This window comes from Lichenostomus cassidix, chromosome 10 (assembly GCF_008360975.1).
Source record: "Lichenostomus cassidix isolate B80296 chromosome 10, HeHo_3.0, whole genome shotgun sequence".
NCBI lineage: Eukaryota > Metazoa > Chordata > Aves > Passeriformes > Meliphagidae > Lichenostomus > Lichenostomus cassidix.
The window spans coordinates 18609033-18635145 of NC_139491.1; the positions used below are offsets into that span (position 1 = coordinate 18609033).

The 26113-nt window shown below is 53.2% G+C and overlaps 1 protein-coding gene across 1 annotated transcript; it reads left to right on the top strand.

Moving 5' to 3' along the window:
• Positions 1-9498: 9498 nt before the first annotated feature.
• LOXL1 (lysyl oxidase like 1) lies at positions 9499-25164 on the top strand. Its single transcript, XM_085071050.1, has 7 exons — positions 9499-10581; positions 16697-16805; positions 17375-17512; positions 19335-19491; positions 21783-21878; positions 23132-23247; positions 25050-25164. The coding sequence occupies exons 1-7, from the start codon at positions 9636-9638 to the stop codon at positions 25054-25056; spliced, it is 1569 nt and encodes a 522-aa protein (XP_084927176.1). The 5' UTR covers positions 9499-9635; the 3' UTR covers positions 25057-25164.
• Positions 25165-26113: the final 949 nt, after the last annotated feature.

Consider the following 26113-nt stretch of genomic DNA (forward strand, 5'->3'; position numbering starts at 1 on the left):
CAAATCCCCCATTCCCATCCCACAAATCCCCACTCCCTTTTCCAGGCTCAGGGAAGGATCAGGCAGGCTGGGATGGATCCACAGGAAATTTCGGGAATGGAATGGAATGGGAATCCTTCGCCTTCCTGGAGAAATTTGGGATGTGCTGTCCATGGATCCTTGGGATGAGATTAATCCCAATTTGGGGCAGATCAGCCCCTCTGGGATCCATCCCTCCTTCCCCACCCCAAAATTCCCAGATTTGGGGTCCCTTCGTGCTCTTTCCCTAAGATCCCGGTGGGTTCTGCCCCACGAGAGAATCCCTTGGGCCCTAAATCCTGAAATTCAATCCCTCAGGCCCTACATCCCAAAATGTTGTCTTTCAGACCCTAAATCCCAAAATGACATCCCTCCGACCCCAAATTCCCCAAACAAACCCCAAAACCCCCTCCTGTCCCCCAAACCACGGCTCCACCCCACTCCACCCCTCTCCCTGGGGACATTCCAGCCCCGTCCCGAGTTTAATCGGATTTCATCCCTGATTTTACCCGGATTTTTCCCAGTGGGGGCGGAGCAGGGGAGCCTTGTGTAACCCCATAATCCCGGTGGGAAAAGCGCGGGGAAGGATTGGGATCGGGCTGGGAACAAGGTGGCCTTGTGTTGGGATCTTCTCCAGGAAAACAGGGAGGGAAACTGTGGGATTCAGGACTGGAAAAGGGATTTTCCCCCACAGATCCCGGGAAGGGCCAGAACTGAGTGTTGGGGTGCTAATTAGGGTGTTAATTAACCCCAAGGGAAGCTGCATCCTGAGAGACTCCATTTGGGATTTCTTCCGAATCAAAAATTCCCAAATCTTTGTGAGCTACCAGATTTGGGGATGGCAAAAGGATTGGAAAATCACCCAGTGTCCCACAAAATCCATTTGGGAATGGGGTGGGTGTGACCCCAACCAGGGTGGGTGTGACCACTTTGGGGACATTTTGGGGACATTTGGGACATCCCAAATCCCTCATTTTCCCGCATTCCCATTTCCCGATAAGCCGCTGGAGTGAGGGAAGGAACGGAGTCAGCGACCTTCTCCTCCTCAAATCCACCGCGGCATCCTCGGCATCGCCGTCGCCATGGCAACCGTGCTCCTGCTTTTGTTCCCAAAAAATCGGGGAGGCGGGATGGAGCCAGCGGGAGATCCAGGGATGAGACGATCCATCCGGGAATGTGGATCTATATGGGAATGTGGATCTATATGGGAATGTGGATCCATCTGGGAATGTGGATCTAGATGGGAATGTGGATCCAACTGGGAATGTGGATCTATATGGGAATGTGGATCTATTTGGGAATGTGGATCTATATGGGAATGTGGATCCATATGGGAATGTGGATCCATAACGGGAATGTGGATCTATATGGGAATGTGGATCTATATGGGAATGTGGATCTGTAATGGGAATGTGGATCTACATGGGAATGTGGATCCATAATGGGAATGTGGATCTATATGGGAATGTGGATCTGTAATGGGAATGTGGATCTATATGGGAATGTGGATCTATATGGGAATGTGGATCCATCCAGGAATGTGGATCTAGATGGGAATGTGGATCTATATGGGAATGTGGATCCATCCAGGAATGTGGATCCATCTGGGAATGTGGATCTATATGGGAATGTGGATCCATCCAGGAATGTGGATCTATATGGGAATGTGGATCCATGCAGGAATGCAGATCCATGCAGGAATGTGGATCCGGCTGGGAATGTGGATCTATCCGGGAATGTGGATCCGGCTGGGGAAGCACAGGTTCCTCCAACCCCGTGAGAGGAATTTTTATGGGATCAAAGCGGAACTCTTTGGATCGACTCATCCCAGGAGGCTATCAATAAAATATCATGGACAAGAGGCCTAGAATTCCAGGATTATCCCAAAACCCACTCCTGGATGGTCTGGGGAGCCCATAAATAAAGTGTCACGGACAGGAGGCCATAAATTCCCAGGCGAATTCCAGGATTATCCCAAAAATCCCCACAGTTTCCCGATGATTCTGAGTTTATCCCTCCCCAGGCTGTTCCTGCAGGGAAGGAACCCCCAAACCCCCAGTTTGGGATCAGCACCCTCAGCCCCACCGTGGATTTGGGATTTTTCACTCACACAGGGATATCGGGAAGGAAATCCCTGTCCTGCTCTGATCCCCTACAACCCTGGGGATATTTCCAAGCTTTAAACACAATTTTTTGGGATTCAGAGGGAAGAACCCAAACCCATCCACAGGGAAATATGGGATCCATGGATTCTCCATCCATCCCTGGCGCTGCTGGGACTCCAGTTTGGGATCAGCTCCCCCAGCGCCACCATGGATTTGGGAGTTTTCACCCACACAGGGATATCGGGAAGGAAATCCCTGTCCTGCTCTGATCCCCTACAACCCCAGGGATATTTCCCTTCTTCAAACGGATACCTTTTGGGATTCAGAGGGAAGAACCCAAACCCATCCACAGGGAAATATGGGATCCATGGATTTCCCCATCCCTGGCGCTGCTGAGACTCCAGTTTGGGATCAGCTCCCTCAGCCCCACCATGAATTTGGGATTTTTCACCCACATGAAAACACTGGGAAGGAAATCCCCATCTGCTTCTCCCCATCCCAATTCCCTACAACCCCGGGGATATTTCCAAGCTTTAACCACATATTTTTGGGATTCAGAGGGATGAACCCAAACCCATCCACGGGGAAATATGGGATCCATGGATTTCCCATCCCTGGCGCTGCCGGAGCCAAGGAATGATTAATCCCAACCATCTGGCTCTGCCTGCAATCTGCCGCCTCCTCCTCCTCCTCCTCCTCCTCCTCCTCCTCCCTCGGGATTCTCCCACTTTTCCCCCAATTTGAAGAATCTGCCTCAGTTTCCCCACCTGTGGGACGCACTTCGTTCCCGGGAAAAGTTGGGAAAGGCTTGGAGAATGAGGAGGAGGAGGAGGAAAAGTGGGAATCTGGGAATCGTCGCGGTTTCCAGAGGTGGACGGCTTTTCCGAGCTGGGGATAATGGGATGTGGGAATTCCTCGTGTCTTCTCGCCTGTCGCTTCCCATCAGCTTCACCTCCAGCAGGACATCCCCTCTCCCGGTTGTTTTTTTTGGGGGATTTCGGGGAGTTTAACCCTTCCTGGGATCCTGGAGACCTGGAATTCCTGGCCAGGAGTCGCAGGGAGTGTTGGGGGATTTCCTTGGATGCTGCCGTTGGGCCAAAAGCCACTTTTCCACCCAAAAAACCATGGATTTGGGACATGCTGAGGTAAAAAAAACTCCCTGTGGGTGCAGAAAGTCCTCATCTCTGGGATGTTGGTCCCTTCTGGGATTTTAGGGATTTTTGGGATCAATCTATTTTTGGGAAAAATCTCTTTTGGGGATTTTGGCGATAAATCTATTTTAGGGATTTTGGGGATCAATCTCTTCTGGGGATTTTTGGGATCAATCTATTTTAGGGATTTTTTGGGATAAATCTATTTTTGGGATAAATCTGGGATAAATCTATTTTTGGGATAAATCTTTTGGGGGGTTTTGGCGATAAATCTATTTTAGGGATTTTGAGGATCAATCTCTTCTGGGGATTTTTGGGATCAATCTATTTTAGGGATTTTTGAGATAAATGTTTTAGGGATTTTGGGGATAAATCTATTTTTGGGATAAGTATATGTTAGGGATTTTTGGGATAAATCATTTTTTTAGGGATTTTTGAGATAAATCTCTTTTGGGGCTTTTTGGGATCAATCTATTTTTGGCATAAATCTATTTTAGGGATTTTGGGGATCAATCTATTTCAGGCATTTTTGAGATAAATGTTTTAGGGATTTTTTGGATAAATCTATTTGGGGGACTTTGGGGATAAATCAATTTTTGAGGATAAATCTATTTGGGGATTTTGGAGATCAATCAATTCCAGGCATTTTTGGGGTCATTCTTTTTTGGGGATTTTTCCTCTGGGTTTTCCCAGCCCAACCCCTCCCCGGAGCTCCTCCTGGGCTCATCCCTGGGGATTTTCCAGGCTCACTTCCCTCTCCAGCCCAGCCGGTGCTTTGAAGCCGTCAGGAGATCCCGGGAGGATGAAGGTTGTTCCTCCTCCTCCTCCTCGTCCCTTTGTTGTCCCTGCCGGGTGGCCGCGGGTGGCAGTGCCAAATGTCCTCCCGGATCAGCGCATCCGTGCGCCGTGAAATCCCACACTGAGCCTCCATCTGTCCGCCCAACCCTCATCCCGAATCCCGCGGAAAACCGGGAATGTCACCAGGAGCCGCGTGGGCTCGGGACCCGCGACAATTGGGGTCAAATCCGCGCCTTGTTCCCACATTTGGCGTTTCCTTCCCCCGCAGTGGCTGGAGCGGTGCCGGGAGAAGCGACCGGAGGTGGAATTTGGTGGGTTTGGGAAGGTTTTCCCCAAATTGAGCTTCCCGAGGGCTGGGAAAGGAGAGGAGGGTGTGGGGTTGGATGCCAAGGATTTCCATAAGGATTCCCAGTGGGCAATCCCGGCTGTATCCCAGCCAGAAATCCCGGGATGAGTGAGCCCTGCTGGTGCTGAGCCAGCCCTGCCCATCCTGCAGGATTTTCCCACCTCCGGAGCATCCCAATCCCCCAAGGCTGGATAACTCAGCTCTCTGAGCTCCATCATCCCATGAAAATCCAAAAAAACTGCACAGAGGGAGAACCTGCGGCTTTTCCCGCCTCCCCACTTAGCAGGAACGTGCTGATGTGGAAAAGCCGATGGGAATCTTGTTCCTGCTGGGTGGGGATGGAGGAGCTGGGGTGGATAATTCCTGGTGTTGGGATGTCCCTGACAAGGCTGACCTTTGGGAAATCATCCTGAGGCAATGGGCTGATGGAATTCTGGGGATAAATGGATTGAGGGGTGGATGATGGATGGATGATGGATGATGGATGATGGATGATGGATGGATGATGGATGATGGATGGATGATGGATGATGGATGGATGATGGATGGATGGATGATGGATGATGGATGGATGGATGATGGATGGATGGATGATGGATGGATGGATGATGGATGATGGATGGATGATGGATGATGGATGATGGATGATGGATGATGGATGATGGATGGATGGATGATGGATGATGGATGTTGGATGATGGATGATGGATGATGGATGGATGATGGATGGATGATGGATGGATGGATGGATGATGGATGATGGATGGATGATGGATGATTGATGGATGATGGATGATGGATGATGGATGGATGATGGATGGATGATGGATGATGGATGATGGATGATGGATGATGGATGATGGATGATGGATGATGGATGGATGGATGGATGATGGATGATGGATGATGGATGATGGATGGATGATGGATGATGGATGATGGATGATGGATGATGATGGATGGATGGATCCATCAATAGATCCATGGATTCTCTCCAAATCCAGTATCCAGCTGGGAAAATCCATCCCAATGGGATCAGGATGATCTCCCTGTCCTCAGCAGTGCCAATCCCAGCACATTCCCAGGATTTTTCTCCTTCTCCTGGGAATGCTCAAACCCCTGGACACCCTTTTTGGGTGACCCTGAGTCATCCCTCAGCTCCTCATTCCCAAAAATATCCTGATATTGAAACATCAGGGATACCAGCAAGCCATCCCAGACTCCATGGATTTATTGGAATCTTATGGGATTTTCCCGGTGCTTCCAAGTGTCCTCCTAAACCGTGCCAATCCCAAATCCCAGCCCGGTGATCCAGGATGGATTTTATGGAATTTCCACTGGAATTGAGGCCATCAGGTGGTTAAAAATCTGGGAATTTTTTCCAGCTGGATGTTGTCCTTGGAATCCTCTCCATCCCCCAGATTTGGAAAACTCCTCCCCAAACACTGGGATTTTCATCCACATGGGGAAAAAAAGCTAGGAAACAACTTTTTTTGGGAATCCTTCCTTGCCCTGCGATCCCGGATGACCCCAAGTTCATCCTGCATTCCCAAATCCTGGATATTCCCTTTTTATTTCCCCAATCCCAAGGCCTGGTTTCCCATTTTCCCACTCCCATCCCATTTTTCCAGGGATTTTCCCAATCCCAGAATTCCCTCCTATCCCTGAGATCCCTCAGGGCCTCTCCCAGATTTTTTTTGGGAATGCAGCTGGAGAAATCTACCTCCGGCTCTATTTTCAGGAATTCTGCCTTGGATCCAATCTCAGTTTCTCCCAGAGAAACATTCCCAGCCTTTCCCTGCTTCCCTCAGCTCCAGGAAAAACAGGGATGGGGAGGAAAAACGGGAGCGACCCCAAAATCTGGGAATTCTCTTCCCGAATGCTCCGAGATGGAAAAGTGGGAATTTCCTTTGGAGGGCAGATAGGGAAAACTGAGGGATAAAATTCCCACCATTCCCGGCTGGAATTCCATCCCTGGGAGCTGGGAATTGATGAAGGGTTGAAGGAATTCCGGCTTTTCCTTGGAAATGTTGGGAATTTCCTCAGAATTTCCTTGGAATTTTCCCCTCTCGGCACAGCCAGCAGGGGATGTTGTCTTCAGAGATCCGATCCCAAAAATCCCTGGGAATTCCCGTGGGAAGAATGTCCGGATTGAATTCATCCAACCTGGAAAACGGAATTTCATTCCAGGATTAAATCCCGAATGTCTCCATTGGGAAAATCCAGGGATTTCTGGAGCTGCCCAGTCTGGTGATTCCCAAAAAAAGTGGGAATTTCGGTGATCCATTCTTTATCCGGCTCTTTTCCCAATTTTTGGGAATTTTGGGATCTGGGAAGCATCTACAGCAACATTCCAGCTTTTCCTGTTCTCCAGTGAAGGAGGGATCGATCCCAAATTTGGGAATTATCCCGTTTTTTTTAAGGGATGGGGAGTTCCCTGCGGAGGTTTGGGATAAAGGGAAATTCCAGAGGGATAGAGAAGGAAAAATTCCCAGGAATTTCCCAGGAATTCCTCCATCCGCCGCCTTGGGGCTGAAAAATTCCCAGAATTCCCAGGCTGTCCCCAAATTTTTATCCTTCCAGGCTTGGCAGGATTCGCTTTTCCCGGGAAAACTGGGAAATCATCCGGAAAAAGCGAGATATCCCGGAATTCCCGCCGGGAATTCGGAGAGGTTCCCTGTAAATTCATGGATTCCCGGAGATTCCCAGACCACTCCGATCCCGATCAATCCCGAGAGCTCCCGATCCCAAAATTCCCTTTTTTCCGGAATTGTCCCTCCGGCGCGGGCTCTTGGCGCCCCCTGGCGGCGGCGACACCGCGGGGACAGCGGAGATTCCCGGGATGGGGAATTGGGGATTTGGGATTCTTTGGGATTTGGGATTTGTCCCCACGGTCACTTACTGTCCCCAGTGTCACCTCCGTGTCCCTGTTCCCGCTCCGACCCCTGGGATTTGGGATTTGGGATTCGGAACCTGTCCCCACTGTCACCTCCCGTGTCCCTGTCCGTGCTCCAGCCATGGGAATTTGGGATTTGGGATCTTTCCTCTGTGCCACCTCCCGTGTCCGTGTCCCCTCTGCCACACCCCCGTCCTTGTCCCCAGTGTCACCTCCCCGTGTGTCCCTGTCCCTAGTGCCAGTCCTGGTGTATCTCTGTCCTTTCTGTCACCTCCGTGTGTCCCCGTTGTCACCCCCCAGTTCCCTGTCCCCATTGTCACCCCTGTCCCTGTCCCTGCTCTATTCCTCATGTCCCTGTCCCCACTGCTACCCCCTGTCTCCATTGTCACCCCCATGTCCCCACTGCCACCCCTCCATGTCACTGTCCCCACTGTCCCTTCTGTCACCCCCTGTGTCCCTGTCCCCAGTGCCACCCCCGTGTGTCCCTGTCCCCACTCCGACTGCCGGGATTTGGGATTTGGAACCTGTCCCCATTGTCACCCACCCCATCCCCAGTGTCACCTCCGTGTCCCTGTCCCCATTGTCACCCCTCCGTGTGTCCCCACTGGCACCCACCCTGTCCCCAGTATCACCTGAGTGTCCCCAATGCTATCCCCTGTCCGTGTCCCCACTCTGACCCCGGGATTTGGGATCTGGGACCTGTCCCCATTGTCACCTCCCATGTCCCTGTCCCTGTCCCCAGTGCCACCCCGGTGTCCCCAGTGCCAGCCCCGTGTCCCTGTCCCTGCTCCGGCCGTGGGAATTTGGGATTTGGGATGAATGGTGCCGGCAGTGGCACTGTGTCCCCTTGTCCCCAATCCCGGTGACATCAGCCGGGCTGGGAATGGGATCAGGAGCGACCCGGAATTCCCAACCCTATGGAGATCCATTCCTGCCCTTTCCCTGTCCTTTTCCCTCCCTAAATCCCTAAAATCCCCAAAATCCCATCCCTGCCATCCCAGATCCAGAGCGGACACCCCAGTGCCACCCCCTGCCCTTGTCCCCACTCTGTCCCCGCGATTTGGGATTATTTGGGATTTGGGGATTCCCTCCCCGGATCCCACTTTTCATTCCAATTTCCGGTTTAATTCCAGGTGTTTTCCGCCGGATCAGCCATAATTTCGGATTTAATATCCAGGGGAAAATTCCAGATGGAGCCGGAGAGGCAAAATCTGGGAGAAAATCCCATTTTTCTGGGACACAGTTTTCCCTTGGAAATCTTTGGGGAGGGAATGGAGTGGCTTTGCCAGAGGCTCGCCCTGGAAATCAGGAAGTGGTGGGAATTTTGGGGGAAAAAGGGATCTTCCAAGGGTTTTTAAAAAGCGGGGGAAAGCGAAAATTCCAGTTTTTATCCCGACTGGATGCATTTCCTGCCTTCTCCTGAATTCGAGATCTGCTCTGGAAGCATTTCCGGGAGAAAATCCCGCAGATTCCCCCCAAATTTTGGGCGTGAGTCATGCCAGGGTTTAAAAAAGTGGGAGAAAAGTGAAAATTCCGGGTTTTATCCCAACTGGAGGCACTTCCTGCTGATCCCTGAATTCAGAATCCGCTCTGGAAACGCTTCTGGAACCAAATCCCGCAGAATTCCCCCCAAAATTTAACCGCGTGAGTCATTGCAGGGTTTTAAAAAAGTGGGAAAGAGTAAAAATCTCGGATTTTATCCCGCCTGGATGCACTTCCTGCTGATTCCCGAGTTCAGGATCCGCCCGGGAAGCTCCTCCTCGGCTCCAAACTTGCCGAAATTCCACCCGAATTCCAGGATCTGAATCCCTCCCGTGCCTCCAGCCCGCGATTCCCGAGCAGGAGGAGGAGGAGGAGGAAAAGGAAAAGGAAAAGAAGGAACAGGAGGAAAAGGGGAAGGAGGAGGAGGAGGAGGAGGAGGAGGAAAAGGAGGCAAAGGACGAGGAGGAAGAGGAGGAACAGGAGGAGGAGGAGAAAAGGGAGGAGGAGAAGAAGGAAAAAGAGGAGGAGGAGGAGGAAAAGGAGGAAAAGGAGGAGGAGGAGAAGGGGGAGGAGGAGAGGGAGGAAAAAGAGAAAGAGGAGGAGGAAAAGAAGAAGGAGGAGGAGAAGGAGAAGGAGGAGGAGGAAAAGGAGGAACAGGAGGGAAAAGAGGAAAAAGAGGAGAAGAAGGAGGAAGAGAAGGAAAAGAAGGAGGAAAAGGAGGAGGAAGAGAAGGGAAAAGAGGGGAAGGAGGCGGACTAGCGGCACCGCAGCTGCGGCGCTCCAGGCGCGGTTCGGGCCCGGCAGCGGCCGGGAGGAGCCCCGGCAGCGCGGCGGCAGCGATGTCCCCTCGGGCGCTGTGGCCGCGCTGGGCGCTCTGGGCCGGGCTGGCCGTGCTGGCGGCGGCGCAGGAGCCCTGGCGGCAGCTGATCCAGTGGGAGAACAACGGGCGCCTCTACAGCCTCCTCAACAGCGGCGCCGAGTTCGTGCCGCCGGGGCAGGAGAGGCCCGCGGGCAGCCGCCTGTGGCTGGCGGGCACCGGAGCCGCCGCCGCCGCGGGGACCGTGCGGGGACAGGCGCGACATCCCTTCGGCTTCGGCCAGGTGCCGCCCGACTGGCGGGACGGCCCGCTCGGCGACGGCGCGGCCGCGGCGGGACAGCGGCGACAGCCGGCGGGGGGACAGCGGCGGCAGCCCGCGGTGACGGGGGGACAGCGGCGACAAGCGGGGGTGGCGGTGGCGGCGGGGGGACAGCGGCGACAGTCGCCCAACTCGGCCGCCACGGCGCCGGGGGTGGCGGTGTCCTCGTTCGCGTTCGCGGGCGCGGGGGTGGCGCCGCACGGTGTCCCCTACGAGGGCTCCCGCGGCTCGGCGGTGGCCGGCGCGGGGGTGGCGTTCCCGTTGCAGCCCGAGGAGCGCAGTCCCTACGGAGCCGCGCCGTTCGACGGGCTGGACCGCCGCTACTCGCACAGCCTGTACCACGAGAACGCCGCCGCGCCGCCCCAGGGCGACCCCGAGCCCCAGGCCGGGCTGGAATCCATGGAAAACCTCCAGCTCGGCGTGGGCTTCGGGGCGCAGCTCCCGCCCTACGAGCAGCAGCCGCCCTACGGCATGCCCCAGCCGCCCTACGGCATGCCCCAGCCGCCCTATGGGATCCCCAATCCCAACGGCAACCCCAGTGCCGAGGGGTTCGTTCCCGGCCGGAGCCCCGAGATCGCCCGGGCAGTGCCCGACAGCCAAGGCCGCCTCAGCGTGGGGAGTGTCTACCGGCCCAGCCACGGGGCACGGGGTGAGTGTGCGGCTGGGGTTTGGGGTTTGGGGTGTTCCGAGTCCCGGCATTCCCGGGATTCCCTCTGGATCCGTGTCCGGAGCCACCGTGCCCCAGGGATGTCATCCCTGCGGATTTTGGGAATGACGGGTGAGGTGGGAAGTGGGGGAAGGAGCACGGCCTGGTTTGGGGGCTGCGATTGGGGTGGGACTGTGCTGTGTCCTGGGCAATCCCAAACTTGTGGGATTGGGCTGTGCTGTGTCCTAGACAATCCCAAAGTTGTGGGACAGAGCTGTGCTGTGTCCTGGATCATCCCAAACTTGTGGGATCGAGTTATGCTGTGTCCCAGGCAATCCCTGGGGTCTGTCCCTGCTCATCCCATAACTGTGGAATGGGACAGGGCTCGATCCCGGTGATCCCACATCTATAGGGTGTCTGTGGATTGGGGTCACAGAGGGATAGGACAGAGATGGATCCCAGCTCATCCCATCCCACATCCATGGGGTGTCCCTGTCCCATGGAATGGGATCACAGTGGGATGGGGCAGGGCTGGATCCATGGGGTGTTCATGGTTTGGGATCACAGTGGGATGGGGCAGGGCTGGATCCATGGGGTGTTTGGGATGGGACAGGGCTGGATCCATGGGGTGTTTGGGATGGGACAGGGCTGGATCCATGGGGTGTTTGGGATGGGGCAGGGCTGGATCCATGGGGTGTTTGGGATCACAGCCGGATGGGACAGGGCTGGATCCATGGGGTGTTTGGGATCACAGTGGGATGGGACAGGGCTGGATCCATGGGGTGTTTGGGATCACACTGGGATGGGACAGGGCTGGATCCATGGGGTGTTTGGGATCACACTGGGATGGGACAGGGCTGGATCCATGGGGTGTTTGGGATCACACTGGGATGGGACAGGGCTGGATCCCAGCTCCATTCCCAGACGGATCCTCACTCCCCCATTCCAGCCACCCCAGGGACTGAGGTCATTCCTTCCCCACCCCCCTGACCCCGATCCCGATGAAATCCCATGGATTTCCCCGAGCTTTTCCAAGGGGTTTCTCTCCGTGCCGGAGGGCGTGAGGAGCCCGCGGGATCCATTCCCATTCCCGGCCCATCCCTCGGGAATCCCAGCCCAGCCCGACCCCGTGACCCCCTCGGCCCCATCCCTGCTTTCTGGGAAAAGCCCATCCCGGAGGATTCGGTGGGAAGGGCTGATCCCAGCCCTGCCCGGGCCGGGCGAGGGAATAAACACGGGCAGGGCGGGAGCGATCCCAGAAAAAACTCGGGAATGGGGATTTTAGGGAGAGGAAAAACCGGGAATGGGATGAGGGAGAGCTTCAGGGATGAGGGACGCATTCCCCAGGCTCCGCAGCTGCCCCGCGGATGACCCGGAGCGGCCGCGGGAAGCGGGGAAAATTCCTGCCAAATTCCTGCCAAATTCCTGCCAAATTCCTGCCAAAATCCTGCCAAATTTCTGCCGTGTCCTTCCAGGATCCCTGGAAGCCGAAGGTGGCTCTGCCAGGGATTTCGGGACACCCAATTCCCGGAGCTCTCCCCCTTCCCGATTTTTGCCTGGATCCATTTAAAGACAATTGAGCTCATCCCAGGGAATTCGGGACACCCAATTTCTGAATTTTTTCTTGGATAAAGGGATAGAGCTCATCCCAGGGAATTCGGGACACCCAATGCCTTAATTTTTTCCTGGATTAAGTGGAATAGAGCTCATCCCAGGGAATTCTGGACACCCAATTCCCGAGTTTTCCCTGGATCAGGTCGAAGCGAATGGCTGTGAAATCCCGGGAATGGCCTCTCCAGGGGTCACTCGCGGGGTTTTGGGAATGTTGTCACCTCCCAGGGCCACCGTCGGGATTTAATTGGAGCAAATCCTCCCCAAAGCCGGATGGGGCGTTAATTGCGGATTATTAATTATGAATTAGGAGCCCCGAGCTCCTCGGGCGCCTCCTAATCGCGGCCGGATCAGCAGGAATGCTCGGCATTCCCGGCCCCGGCTGGGGGTTAATGAAGGAATCCGATCCCGCCGGCCGGATCCGGGAATTCTGGGGCTTTTGGGGGGAATGGGGATGGGTTTGGGATCCCTGCTGCTCCTGGCTGAGGGGAAATCTGGGAAAAGGGGTTGGGAAAGATTTGGGGTCTGAGCTGGAGGTGGGAGAGGGAAGGGGGATCCGGATCCCAAAGGGTTAACTGACCCAGATCCCAACCCCGATCCCATCTCCAGGGGTTCCTCATCCCAATCCCAACCCAGATTATATTTCCAGGGGTTCTCTCATCCCAGTCCCGACCCCAATACCATCTCTAGGGCCTTCTCCACCCCGATCCCAACCCTGATCCCATTTCCAGGGGTTCCTCCTCCCAGTCCCATCTCCAGGGGTTCCTCACCCCAATACCATCTCCAGGGCCTTCTCCACCCCAATCCCAACCCTGATCCCATTCCCAGGGGTTCCTCCTCCCAGCCCCATCTCCAGGGGTTCCTCACCCCAATCCCAACCCCAATACCATATTCAGGGCCTTCTCCACCCCAGTTCTATCTCCAGGGGTTTCTCATCCCAGTCCCAAACCGGATCCCATTTCCAGGGGTTCCCCACCCAGATCCCATTTCCAGGGCCTTCTCCACCCCAATCCCATCTCCAGGAGTTCTTCATCCCAATCCCAACCCCAATCCCATCTCCAGGGGCTTCCCCCATCCCAATCCCAATTCCGATCCCATCTCCAGGGGCTTCCCCCTATCCCAATCCCAACCCCGATCCCATCTCCAGGAGGGATTTTCCCCTTGACGCCATGGGTTGGGTCCCCTAGGGTTGGTTTTGGAAGGAAATAGCATTTTGGGAATTCTGTGGGGTGATGGGAATTCGGGTCCCACTGCACCAGAGTCGGGGTGTGGGGTGTCACTCCTGGATGGGCCGGGAGAGGTTGGGATTCCTGGGAAAATCTCCCTTTGCTGGGTTTGGGTTTGGGATTGGGATGATCCTGGGGGTTCAGCTGGCTCCTGGGAATCCCAGGGATCTGTGGGGAATGGGGATAGGGATGGGGATGAGGATGATGGGATGGGATAATGGGATTGGGATGTGATAATGGGATGGGATGGGATGGGATAATGGGATTCAGGAATGGGATGGGATGGGATAATGGGATGGGATAATGGGATGGGATAACGGGATGAGATGGATTGGGATGGGATGAATTGGGATTCAGGAATGCCAGGGTCCCCCATCCCATTCCCACCGCTCCCAGCCCCACCATTCCCATTTCCCTGCCCAGCAGGGAGCAGCTCCCTGTGGAAAAGCCGGGATTTTCCCGCTAACCCGCACACCTGCACAAACAGGGATTTGTTATCCCGATTTTCCCCGGGAACGGATGGAAATCTCCTCCGGCAGCTCCCGGGGTGGCCGAAGGGCCGGGAGGGAAATCAGAACCTTTTCCCGCTGGGATCATCCCGACCCAGGGGCTGCGGGATCCTGGATTTTTGTGAATCAGGAACCCCCCTGGAATCTGGGGTGGGCTGGGGACGCTCGGGGTGCCGTGGGGACAATTCCCGGGATCCCCAGAGCTCCGGATGCAGTGTGACCCTACAGAAACAACGGGGCCATCCCGGGGCAACATCCAGAAAATCCAAGTCCCATAAAACTCCCGCTGCTCCCGGAGTCGGATTTCGCTCCGGAGCTTCCAAGAATTCCTTAAAAACAGCAAGCGGGAGGGAAAAAGTTTATAAGGGATGGAAAAACATTGCCTCGGCTGGCGCGGGGTTGTTTTCCATGGGGTTCTTCATTCCTGATCGCTGTTGTTAGGGATTTTTTGGTTGGGGATTTTCGGAGGGAAGGGGGGAGAAGCTTTTCCGAGCTGTCCCGGTTTTTTTGGGGTCCCGGCGGGAATTACATCAGCGGCGATGAGCAGGGAATGGGGCAGGAAATGAGCTCCAAAGGAGTGACGTGATCCCTCCGGGGAAGGCGGGAAACAAGGAGGCATTGTTCTCCTTTCCAGGGAAAAACGGGAAAAGTGGGGAAAATAGGGAGTCGGGCTGGGAAATGGGGATGGGGATGGGGGGAGTGGGGATCCTGGGGGTGGGAATGGGATGGGAATGGGATGGGAATGGGAATTCTGGGAATGGGAATGGGAATGGGGAATGGGAATGGGAATGGGAATGGGAATGGGAATGGGAATGGGGTGGGAAAAGGATGGGATGGGATGGGATGGGATGGGATGGGATGGGATGGGATGGGATGGGATGGGATGGGATGGGATGGGAATTCTGGGAATGGGAATGGGAATGGGATGGAGATGGGATTGGGATTGGGATGGAATTTTGGGGTGGGATGGGATGGGATGGGATGGGATGGGATGGGATGGGATGGGATGGGATGGGATGGGAATGGGGTGGAATGGGAATGGGAATGGGATGGAGATGGGATTCGGATGGAATTTTGGGATGGGAATAGGGAATGGGGAATGGGAATAGGGAATGGGAATGGGGTGGCAATGGGATGGGATTGGGATGAGGACAGGGATAAGGATAGGAATGGAAACGGGTCAGGCTGGTCCCGTGGGGAAGGGAAACTGAGGCACGGGCAGCATCCCCCATCCCGATCCTTGCCGAGAGGCCATTCCAGGACAATTCCCGGGCTGCAGGAGGAGCCTTTGGGAAGGGAGCTGTGCGAGGGAGGATTTCATGGGACGGGCTTGATCCTCTTTAAATCTATCCAGGGAAAACTCGGGCAGTGGGTGTCCTGAATCCCCCTGGATCAGCTCGATTCCCTGTAAATCTAGCCAGGGAAAACTCGGGCAGTGGGTGTCGTGGATCCCCCTGGATCAGCTCGATTCCCTGTAAATCTAGCCAGGGAAAACTCGGGAAGTGGGAAGGCTGCGGGAATTGGGTGTTCCGGATTGCCTGGGAATTCCAGCCCCATAAATTGGGGATTACGGGGCTGGCCCGCCTGTCCCCCTGTCCCTCTGTCTGTCCCTGTCCCTCCGAACCCAGGGAACCCTCTGGAATTTAGGGAGAGGAGGGATAACTCCCGGATAACCCCGCCTCCCCCCCGGTTTTGGGGTGGAAAACAGGGAATAGGGCAGGAAATAATAGGGCAGGAAATTGGGATTTTCCTCTCCCGGAGACCCCAAAGCCTGGCCGGGACTGGGGAGTCGCTGCCGGCAAAGGGAGGAGTTGGGATTTGCCGGGCGAGCCGGGCGGGAGGAGAGGAGGGAAGGGAGAGAAGGAGGAATTTCCAGCGGGAAATTGGGAAAACCTGGCGGGGGCGGAACTGTCCCGAGCGGCGCGGGGAGGAGGAGCTGCGACACCAAATGGTGTCCCCAGGGGTGTCCTGGAGCCGGTGACACCAAATCCTGTCCCCATGGAATGTCCCTGTGCTCCGGTGACCCCAATCCCTGTCCCCAGGGATGTCCCTGTGCTCAGTCCCAGATCCTGTGTCCCCAGCCCCTGTCCCCAGGGGATGTCCCCACGCTCAGGGCTGTCCCCACATTCCCACAGGTTTCCCAGATCTGATCCTGGATCCCAGCTGTGTCCAGGCCTGCAGGAGCCATGTCCCTGTGGCATGTCCCTGTCCCCACAGGATGTCCCTGTGCTCAGTCCCAAATCCCAGATGTGTCCAGGCCTGCAGGATCCCTGTCCCCAATCCCTGTCCCCAATCCCTGTCCCCAGTCTGTGTCCCCACACCTGCAGGTCTCCCGGATCTAGCCCCTGACCCCAATTACATCCATGCCTGCAGGAGCTGTGTCCCCATGGGATGTCATTGTCCCCAACCCCACAGGCCTCCCGGATCTGGTCCCTGACCCCAATTACATCCAGGCCTGTAGGATCCCTGTCCTCAATCAGTGTCCCCATAGAATGTCCCTGTGCTCAGTCCCAAATCCCAAATGTGCAGGATCCCTGTACCCAATGGGTGTCCCCTATCCCTGTCCCCAGTGGTGTCCCCAACCCCACAGGTCTTCGGGATCTGGTCCCTGACCCCAATTACATCCAGGCCTGTAGGATCCCTGTCCCCAGTCCCTGTCCCCAATGGTGTCCCCAACCCCACAGGTCTCTCAGATCTGGTTCCTGACCCCAATTACATCCAGGCCTGCAGGCTCTGTGTCCCCATAGGATGTCCTTGTCCCCAACCCTGCAGGTCTCCCGGATCTGGTCCCAGACCCCAATTACGTGCAGGCCTCCACGTACGTGCAGAGAGCTCACCTGTACTCCCTGCGCTGTGCCGCCGAGGAGAAGTGCCTGGCCAGGTGTGTGCAGGGCCGGGAATGGGGTGGGGATGGGGTCAGGAATGGGGTTGGAATGGGGTCGGGAATGGGATTGGGGATTGGGAATGGGGAGAGAGGGAATGGGATGGGGATGTGGGGATAAAGGGGAAAGTGGGATGAAGGAAGGGGAAAGGGGATGGGGAGAGGGGAATGGGAAATTAAATGGAAAAGGGAAAGGGAATGGAAAGAGGGAAAGGAAAGTGGGAATGGGAATGAATGGGGATGGGGATGGGAATGGGAATGGGAATGGGAATGGGGATGGGAATGGGAATGGGAATGGGATTGGGAATGGGAATGGGAATGGGAATGGGAATGGGGATGGGAATGAATGGGAATGAATGGGAATGGGGATGGGAATGGGAATGGGAATGGGAATGGGAAAGGGAACTGCAAAAAGCAGCAGGAAGAGCCCAGCCAAGCCCAGCAGGTTCCCCTTTCCAATCCCTCCCTTTTCCCTGTGGGAATTCTCTCTGGCAAAGTCACTGCCCTGCCTGGGGCTGAAGGCACTGTGCCACCGCCGGTGCCACCCGCTGACTGTCCCCTGTCCCCAGCACGGCGTACGCGGCCGAGGCCACCGACTACGACGTGCGGGTGCTGCTGCGCTTCCCGCAGCGCGTCAAGAACCAGGGCAGCGCCGACTTCCTGCCCAGCCAGCCCCGCCACAGCTGGCAGTGGCACAGCTGCCACCAGTGAGCGTCCCGCCTGGCCCCGACCCCCAGGGGCACCTCCGAGGGCTTCTAGTGGCATTTGGGTGGCACTGTGGTGGCGTTTCCTGCATTTCTGGCTTTGCTTTGTGGCTTTTGCGGCTTTGAGGCCATTGGGATGTTGGTGTCACCTTCCTTCATCTCTTTGTCCCCAAGGCCACCACGCTGGCACAGCTGCCACCAGGGAGTGTCCCCACCTGGCCCCGACCCCCAGTGGCACCTTCAAGGGCTTTTAGTGGCATTTGAGTGACATTTGAGTGACGTTTGAGTGACATTTGAGTGACGTTTGAGTGACATTTGAGTGACGTTTGAGTGACGTTTGAGTGACGTTTGAGTGACATTTGAGTGGCATTTGAGTGACGTTTCCCCTGTTTCTGGCTTTGCTTTGGGATCTCAATAGGGACAGGTCTTCCTTCTCCTCCTTGTCCCCAAAGCCACCGCGCTGGTGGCAGTGGCACAGCTGCCACCAGGGAGTGTCCCTGCCTGTCCCTGTCACCAATCCACCCCCTGGGGACACCCTCAAGGGCTTTCAGTGGCATTTCGGTGGCCTTTTGGTGGCATTTTGGTGGCATTTCGGTGGCATTTTGGTGGCATTTCCCCCTTTTGGTGACACTCCTTTGAGGCCTTGGTGGGGTTGATGTCACCGTCCTTTGGCTCTTTGTCCCCAAAGCCACCGCGCTCCTCATCCCCATCTTGATGTCCCCTTGATTGTCCCTTGACCGTCCCCTGATTGTCCCCGATTGTTGATTGTCCCCCTGAATGTCCCCTGAATGTCCCCCTGATTGTCCCTGATTGTCCCCGAGTGTCCCCTTGGTGTCCCCTGGTTGTCCCTGATTGTCCCCATTTTGCTGTCACCTGCCTGTCCCGCTGTGTGTCCCAAACATGTCCCTGATTGTCCCCTTGATTATGCCCTGATGTCCCCTTGATTGTCCCCTGATTGTCCCTTGCCTGTCCCCATTTCAGTGTCCCCGACTGTCCCCCAGTTGTCCCCATTGCGATGTCACTCTCCTTGTCCCCTGGATGTCCCCTGGATGTCCCCTGCCGGTCCCCTGCCTGCCCCCCTACATGTCCCCAACTGTCCCCTCGGTGTCCCCTGACTGTCCTGTGATCATCCCCTGATTATCCCGCGATTGTCCCCAACTGTCCCTGATTGTCCCCCGACTGTCCCCATTTTGCTGTCCCTCAGTGTCCCCCACGTGTCCCTTGATTGTCTCCCCGATTGTCCCTTGCCTGTCCCCATTTTGGTGTCCCTGCATATCCCCGACTGTCCCCTGCCTGTGCTGCGTGTGTCCCCTGATGTCCCCAGTGTCCCCAGCTGTCCCCAGCTGTCCCCAATGTCCCCAATGTCCCCAATGTCCCAATGTCCCCAGCTGTCCCCAGCTGTCCCCAATGTCCCCAATGTCCCCAGCTGTCCCCAATGTCCCCAGTGTCCCCAATGTCCCCAATGTCCCCAGTGTCCCCAATGTCCCCAGCTGTCCCCAATGTCCCCAATGTCCCCAGCTGTCCCCAGCTGTCCCCAGCTGTCCCCAATGTCCCCAATGTCCCCAGGTGTCCCCAATGTCCCCAGTGTCCCCAATGTCCCCAATGTCCCCAGCTGTCCCCAGCTATCCCCAATGTCCCCAGGTGTCCCCAATGTCCCCAGCTGTCCCCAATGTCCCCAGCTGTCCCCAGCTGTCCCCGATGTCCCCAATGTCCCCAATGTCCCCAATGTCCCCAATGTCCCCAATGTCCCCAATGTCCCCAGTGTCCCAGCTGTCCCCAGTGTCCCCAGTGTCCCCAATGTCCCCAATGTCCCCAATGTCCCCAGGCACTACCACAGCATGGCAGAGTTCAGCCACTACGACCTGCTGGATGTCACCTCGGGCCGGCGGGTGGCCGAGGGACACAAGGCCAGCTTCTGCCTGGAGGACACCACGTGTGACTTTGGCCACCTCAAGCGCTACGCCTGCACCGCCCACACCCAGGTGACAGCTGGGGACAGCAGGGGACAGCAGGGGACACCTCCCCGGGCCACCCCCGCGTCCCCTCTGTCCCCGTTTGTAGTGCTGTGCGTGCGGCCAGGTGACAATGGGTGACACCCTGCTGTCCCCAAAGCACTTTGGGTCCGTTTTTGTCACTTTTTGGTCACTTTTTTGTCGCTTTTGGGTCACTTCTTGTCACTTTCTGTCCCCGTCTGCAGTGCCAGGCCTGCACCGCCCACACCCAGGTGACACCACGGGGACAATGTGGCACATCCCCCCCAAGCCACTTTTGGTCCCTTTTGTCACTTTGTCTCCCTTTTCCCCCTTTTTGTCCTTATTTTCCCCCTTTTCTGTCACTTTTTGTCCCTTTGGGTCACTTTTTGTCCCCTTCTGTCCCTTTTTATCCCATTTGTCATCCTGTTTTGTCCCCTTTGGTCCCCTCAGGGATGCTCCTTGGTGTCCCCAAGCCACCTGAGTGACATTTATGTCACTTTTGGTCACTTTCCCCCCCCTTTCTTTTCCTCTTTTTGTTCCTTTTTGTCCCTTTTTGTCCCTTTTTGTTCCTTTTTGTTTCCCTTTCAATCCATTTTTGTCCCTTTTCTTTCACTGTTTGTCCCATATTTGTCCCTCAGGACCTCAGCCCAGTGTCCCCGAGCCACCTGAGTGTCACTTTGGGCCACTCTTGGTCCCTTTTTGTCCCTTTTTTTTGCCCCTTCCCCCCCACCATCCCCTTTTCTCCCCATTTCCCCCCATTTTCCCCACTTTTTTCTCCCCTTTTCGCCATTTTTATCCCATTTTGTCCCCTTTTCCTTCCCATTTTTCCCCATTTAAAATAATTTCCCCCATTTTTCCCCCATTTTTATCCCATTTTGTCCCCTTTTCCCTCCCATTTTCCCCATTTTATTCCATTTCCCCCACTTTTTCCCCATTTTTCCCACTTTTCCCCCCACTTTATCCCATTTTCCCCATTTTTCCCTAATTTCCCCCATTTTTATCCCATTTTTCCACTTTTTCCCCGTTTTTATCCCATTTTCCCCCATTTTATCCCATTTCCCCATTTTTATCCCATTTTCCCCACTTTATTCCCCATTTTTTCCTTTTTGCCCTCTTTTTATCCCAATTTTCCCCCTTTTCCCCCATATTATCCCATTTTCCCCATTTTTTTCCCACTTTATCACATTTTCCCCATTTTTACCCCATTTTCACCCCATTTTTCCCCATTTTATCCCATTTTCCCCAATTTCCCCATTTTCCTTTCCCCATTTTATCCCATTTGCCCCATTTTTATCCCATTTTCCTCCTTTCCCCCATTTTTCCCCAATTTTTCTCCATTTTTATCCCATCTTTCCCCCATTTTCCCCATTTTACCTGCTTTATACCCCATTTTTATCCCATTTTTCCCCCTTTTCCCTCCCATTTTCCCCATTTTTATCCCACTTCCATTTTCCCCATTTCCCCCATTATTATCCCATTTTCCCTCACTTTTCCCTCATTTTTCTCCCATTTCCCCTCATTTTATCCCATTTTCCCCATTTTCCCCAATTTTCCCAATTTTTATCCCATTTTTCCACTTTTTTCCCAATTTTTATCCCATTTTCCCCCATTTTCCCCCCTTTTCCCTCCCATTTTTTCCCATTTAAAATGACTTCCCCCATTTTCCCCCATTTTAGTCCCATTTTTCCCCCAGTTTTCCCCCATTTTTATCCCATTTCCACCATTTTTCCCCAATTTTCTCCATTTTCCCCATTTTTATCCCATTTTTATCCCATTTTTCCCACTTCCCACATTTTTATCCCATTTGTCCCATTTCCTCCATTTTTATCCCATTTTCCCCATTCCCCCCATTTTGTCCCATTTTCACTGCTTTATTCCCCATTTTTCCCCAATTTCCCCACATTTTATCCCATTTTCCCCATTTTTATCCTATTTTCCCCACTTCCCCCATTTTTATCCCATTTTATCCCATTTTATCCCATTTTTCCCACTTTTTTCCTATTTTTATCCCATTTTCCCCATTTTTATCCCATTTTTATTCCATTTTTCCCATTTTTATCCCCTTCCCCCATTTTCCCCCAATTTTCCCCACTTTCCCCCCATTTTTATCCCATTTTCCCCCTTTTCCCCCATTTTATCCCATTTCTGCTTTTCCCCATTTTTATCCCATTATCCCATTTTCCCCACCTTTTCCCCCATTTTTACCCCATTTTTCCCCCTTTCCCTCCCATTTTTCCCATTTAAAATCATTTTTCCCATTTTTATCCCATTTTTCCCCAATTTCCCCATGTTACCCGCAGGGGCTCAGCCCAGGCTGCTATGACACTTACAACGCTGACATCGACTGCCAGTGGATCGACATCACCGACGTGCCGCCCGGCAACTACATCCTCAAGGTGACCTGGGGACAGCTGGGACTGCTGGGGACAGCTGGGGACATTGGGGACAGCTGGGGACAGCTGGGGACACTTGGGGACACTGGGGACATTGGGGACATTGGGGACACTTGGGGACACCTGGGGATACTTAGGGGCAGCTGGGAACACCTGGGACACCTGGGGACACTTGGGCACATTTGGGGACAGTTGGGGACATTTGGGGACAGCTGGGGACACTCAGGGACACCTGGGGACATTTGGGGACAGCTGGGGACACTCAGGGACACCTGGGGACACTTGGGGACAGCTGGGGACATTGGGGACAGCTGGGACACCTGGGGACATTGGGGACACTTTTCCCTTTTCCCTGGTTAGTGTTGAGGTTTTATTTCCTGTTTTTTCATGTTTTCCCCGATTTTCTCTTTTCCCTGTTTGTTTTGGGGATTTTCCTCATTTTCCCTGTTAATTTGGGTTTTTTTTTCCCGAATTTTCCCTGTTAATTTGGGTTTTTTTTTCCCGAATTTTCCCTGTTAATTTGGGTTTTTTCCCTAATTTTCCCTGTTAATTTAGGGGATTTTCCCGATTTTCCCTGTTTATTTTTGTGGATTTTCCTGATTTTCCCTCTTAATTTGGGTTTTTTCCCTAATTTTCCCTGTTTAATTTTCGGGATTTTCCCTAATTTTCCCTGTTAATTTGGGGTTTTTTCCCTGTTTAATTTTGGGGATTTTCCTGATTTCCCCTGTTAATTTGGGGGATTTTCCCTGTTAATTTGGGGTTTTTTCCCTAATTTTCCCTGTTTATTTTTGTGGGATTTTCCTGTTTTTCCCTGTGTATTTCTAGGGATTTTTTCTCTGATTTTCCCTGTTTCTTTTGGGTGGTTTTTTTCCCCTTTCCTTTTCCCTGTTGATTTTGGGATTTTTTTCTCTGACTTTCCCATTTCCCTCTTGATTTTGGGATTTTTTTCCCCTGATTTTCCCTGTTTCTTTTGGGGGATTTTCCTCCTGATCGTTTTTAGGATTTTTTTTTCCCCCTGTGCCTTTTCCCTTTTGCTTTGGGATGTTTTTCCCCTGATTTTCCCCATTTATTTTTGGGATTTTTCCCCCTGATTTTCCCCATTTATTTTTGGGATGTTTTTCCCCTGATTTTCCCCATTTATTTTTGGGATTTTTCCCTCCCCTGCTCTTCCCAGCTCATTCCCACCCGGATTTTCCCCGTTTTTTTTCCCCCCTGCTAATTCCCGGGCTGACTTTTCCCGTTTCCCGCATTCCCAGGTGCAGGTGAATCCCAAATATCTGGTTCTGGAATCAGATTTCACCAACAACGTCGTTCGCTGCCACATCCACTACACAGGGCGCTTCGTCTCTGCCTCCAACTGCCGCATCGCCCAGTAGGGATCCAGGAATTCCATCCAAAATCCCATCCCAAATCCCATTCCCATTCATTCTCATTCATCCCCATTCCCAATCCCATTCCCATTCTTTCTCATCCCCATTCCCTATTTTCCCATTCCCATTCCCATTCCCATTCCCATCCCCATTCCCATTCCCATTCCCTATTTTCCCAATCCCATTCCCATTCCCATTCCCATTCCCTATTTTCCCATTCCCATTCCCATTCCCATTCCCATTCCCTATTTTCCCATTCCCATTCCCATTCCCATTCCCATTCCCTATTTTCCCATCCCCATTCCCATTCCCGTTCCCATTCATTCCCATTCATCCCCAATCCCATTCCCATTCCCTCTTTCCATTCCCTTTCCCTTTTCCATTTAATTTCCCCTTCCCCTCTCCCCATTCCCTTTCCCCTTCCCTCATCCCATTTTCCCCTTTATCCCCACATCCCCATCCCATTCCCTCTCTCCCCGTTCCTGATCCCATTCCCATTCCCATTCCCATTCCCATTCCCAATCCCATTCCTATTCCCATTCCCATTCCCATTCCCATTCCCATTCAAATTCCCATCCCCATTCCCTATTTTCCCATTCCCATCCCCACTTTCCCACCCTCCCTTGCCCATCCCATAAAACCACCACTCTGGGGCTCCTTTTTCCTGATTTTCCCCCCTTTTTTCTGCCTTTTCCCCCCTTTTTTCCCAGTTTTTTCCCTTTTTCCCCCACTTTTCCCCCCTTTTTTCCGCTTTATTCCACTTTTTCCCTTTTTCCACTTTCCCCCCTTTTTTCCTTCTTTTTTCACCTTTCCCCCACTTTTTCCCCATTTTTCCAGTTTTTTTCTTTTTTCCCTGCTTTTTTTTCCCATTTTTCCTTTTTTCCCATTTTTTCCTTTTATCCCATTTTTTCCTTTTTCCCATTTCCCCCCTTTTTTCCACTTCACACTTTTTTCCAGGTTTTTCTCTTTTTTTCTGCTTTTTTCCCCTTTTTTCACCTTCTTCCTGTTTTTTAAGAAAAAGGTTTTTCCCACTTTTTTACCTGTTTTACCACTTTTTCCTCTTTTTCCCATTTTTCCTGCTGTTTTCCCCTTTTTCCTCCTTTTTTTCAACTTTTTTCCTTCTTATTCCAGCTTTTTTTCTTTTTTTCTGCTTTTCCCCCTTTTCCCCCTTTTTCCCCCTTTTCCCATTTTTTCCCCTTTTTCCCCTTTTTTCCACTTTTTCCACTTTTTCCCCTTTTCCTGCTTTTTTCCCTTTTTATTCAGCTTTTCCCCCTTTGATCCACTTTTTTAAGCTTTTTTTCCTTGATTTTTTTCATTTTTTCCCTCTTTTTTCCCTCTTTTCCCCCCTTTTCTCTGCTTTTTTCCCGCTTTTTATCCTTTTTTCCTGCATTTTTCCTTTTTTCCCCCATATCTTTCCCTTTTTTCCCTGCCTTTCCAGCCCAATTTTTGTGGTGAAGGGCAAAAAAATTTGGGATTTGGGGTGGGAATTGGGGTTTTGTTCCTTTTCCATGGAAATTTTCTGGGATTTGGCCATTTGGTGTTGGAGTTTCACTCCTTTCCCATGGGATTTTCAGGGATTTGGGGCCATTTGGGGCTGGAGTTTCGTTACTTTATAATGGACTCTCCCAGGATTTGGGGTTGGAATTGGGGTTTTGTTCCTTTTCCATGGAATTTTCTGGGATTTGGCCATTTGGGGTTGTTTTTTTCACTCTTTTCCCACGGAATTTTCTGGGATTTGGAGCAGGGTTTGGTGTTTTGCTCCTTTTCCATGGAATTTTCCGGGATTTCCCGTGTTTCCCTGCAGATCCTGATGGCAGCCGAATCCCGGGAACGTCCCTGTCCCTTTCTCCGGGAAGTGCCTGAGGGGTTCCTGTGGCCCCAAAATTCCCCCTTTTCCCATTAAAAACTGGGGAAGCCAATAGGACTCTTGGAATGTTCCTTTATCCTGAATTTGTCCTTCATTCTGGGATGGGAATGGGGTTGGGAATGGGGTTGGGAATGGGGTTGGAATGGGGATGGGAATGGATTAGGAATGGGGTTGGGAATGGATTGGAAATGAGGTGGGAATGGGGTTGGGAATAGGGTGGGAATGGGGTCGGGAAGCTTTTGTGGGACTCTAGGAGTCCCTAAAGTGTCATAAATCAAGAGAACAAACCGGATTTCCCCTACAATTAATATTCCAATCTCTCATTATCCTATCATCATCATCATCATCACCACCATCCTACCATTATCCTAATATTACCCTAATAATTTATTCCATCCCTACATTCTTGTTTTCTTGGATTCTCCCACTTTGGATTTATTCTTCTCTTATTCCTGATTCATTTTTGCCAAATTCTTCCCACATCCAATGTTCCTCGAAGGAATTTTATAGGGCTGGGGCTGGATTTGGGATCATGGGGCTTGAATGGGGACACTGGAGTGGGATAATGGGTTAATGGGATGGGATGGGATAATGGGATGGGATAGGATAATGAGATGGGATAATGAGATGGGAAAATGGGATGGGATGGGATTGGGATGGGATTGGGATGGGAAAATGGGATGGGAAAATGGGATGGGATAATGGGATGGGATGGGATAATGGGATGGGATAATGGGATGGGATAATGGAATGGGATGGGATAATGGGATGGGATAATGGAATGGGATAATGGGATGGGATAATGGGATGGGATGGGATGGGATGGGATGGGATGGGATAATGGGATGGGATGGGGACAGTGGGATGGGACAGGGACACTGGGACAGCACTGGTGGCACCAGGACAGGACCGAGGACACTGCCAGCTCCATTCCTGCACTGTCCCCAGAGTGACCCCAGGGTGACCCCAGAGTGACCCCACAGTGACCCCACAGTGACCCC